The 495-nt window shown below is 55.2% G+C and overlaps 1 protein-coding gene across 1 annotated transcript in view; it reads right to left on the bottom strand.

Annotated features, from left to right (window-relative positions):
* LOC119588125 (doublecortin domain-containing protein 2-like) overlaps positions 1-489 on the bottom strand; it is a 60,003-nt gene extending 59,514 nt beyond the window's left edge. Inside the window, exon 1 of the mRNA XM_037936833.1 lies at positions 49-489. Within this exon, the coding sequence (XP_037792761.1) occupies positions 49-189 (141 nt within the window). The 5' untranslated portion in view covers positions 190-489. The remainder of the gene's footprint in view (positions 1-48) is intronic.
* Positions 490-495: the final 6 nt, after the last annotated feature.

The following is a 495-nucleotide window of genomic DNA, read 5'->3' as shown; positions in this document are numbered from 1 at the left end:
AATCTGTAAATTTCAGTTCCTTGTTCCCGCGGTCTTCCTCTGACCTACCTTCGAAGTGACGTCAGTGAGGAGGTTGTCGAGCGTCTTGACCTGCAGCGGGTTGACCACCAAGGAGGCGCCACTGTAGTGCACGTCTCCGCTGCGATAGACGTGAATCCTTTTGCCCTCCGGAAGCTGGCGGTTGGCCATGGTGGTGGTTGGCGGGTTGGATGGGGTCGTTCTGTAGTTCCGTGGTCGTTCTGGGGTAGTTGGCGGGTTGGATGGGGTCGTTCTGTAGTTCCGTGGTCGTTCTGTGGTGGTTGGCGGGTTGGATGGGGTCGTTCTGTAGTTCCGTGGTCGTTCTGTGGTGGTTTCGTGGTAGTTGTGGTTGGTCTGGGGGTGGTGAGAGACTAACCGTGTTCGGGGAATAGTTTGTTGTGGAGTTGTGGTAGTGTTGGTTGCGTGGTTCCAGGATTGCAAGGTGTTATGTCACGTGCTGGGTGATATGATGCAATA

Source organism: Penaeus monodon, chromosome 23, assembly GCF_015228065.2.
Source record: "Penaeus monodon isolate SGIC_2016 chromosome 23, NSTDA_Pmon_1, whole genome shotgun sequence".
Lineage (NCBI taxonomy): Eukaryota > Metazoa > Arthropoda > Malacostraca > Decapoda > Penaeidae > Penaeus > Penaeus monodon.
This window is presented reverse-complemented; position numbering and strand designations above follow the sequence as displayed.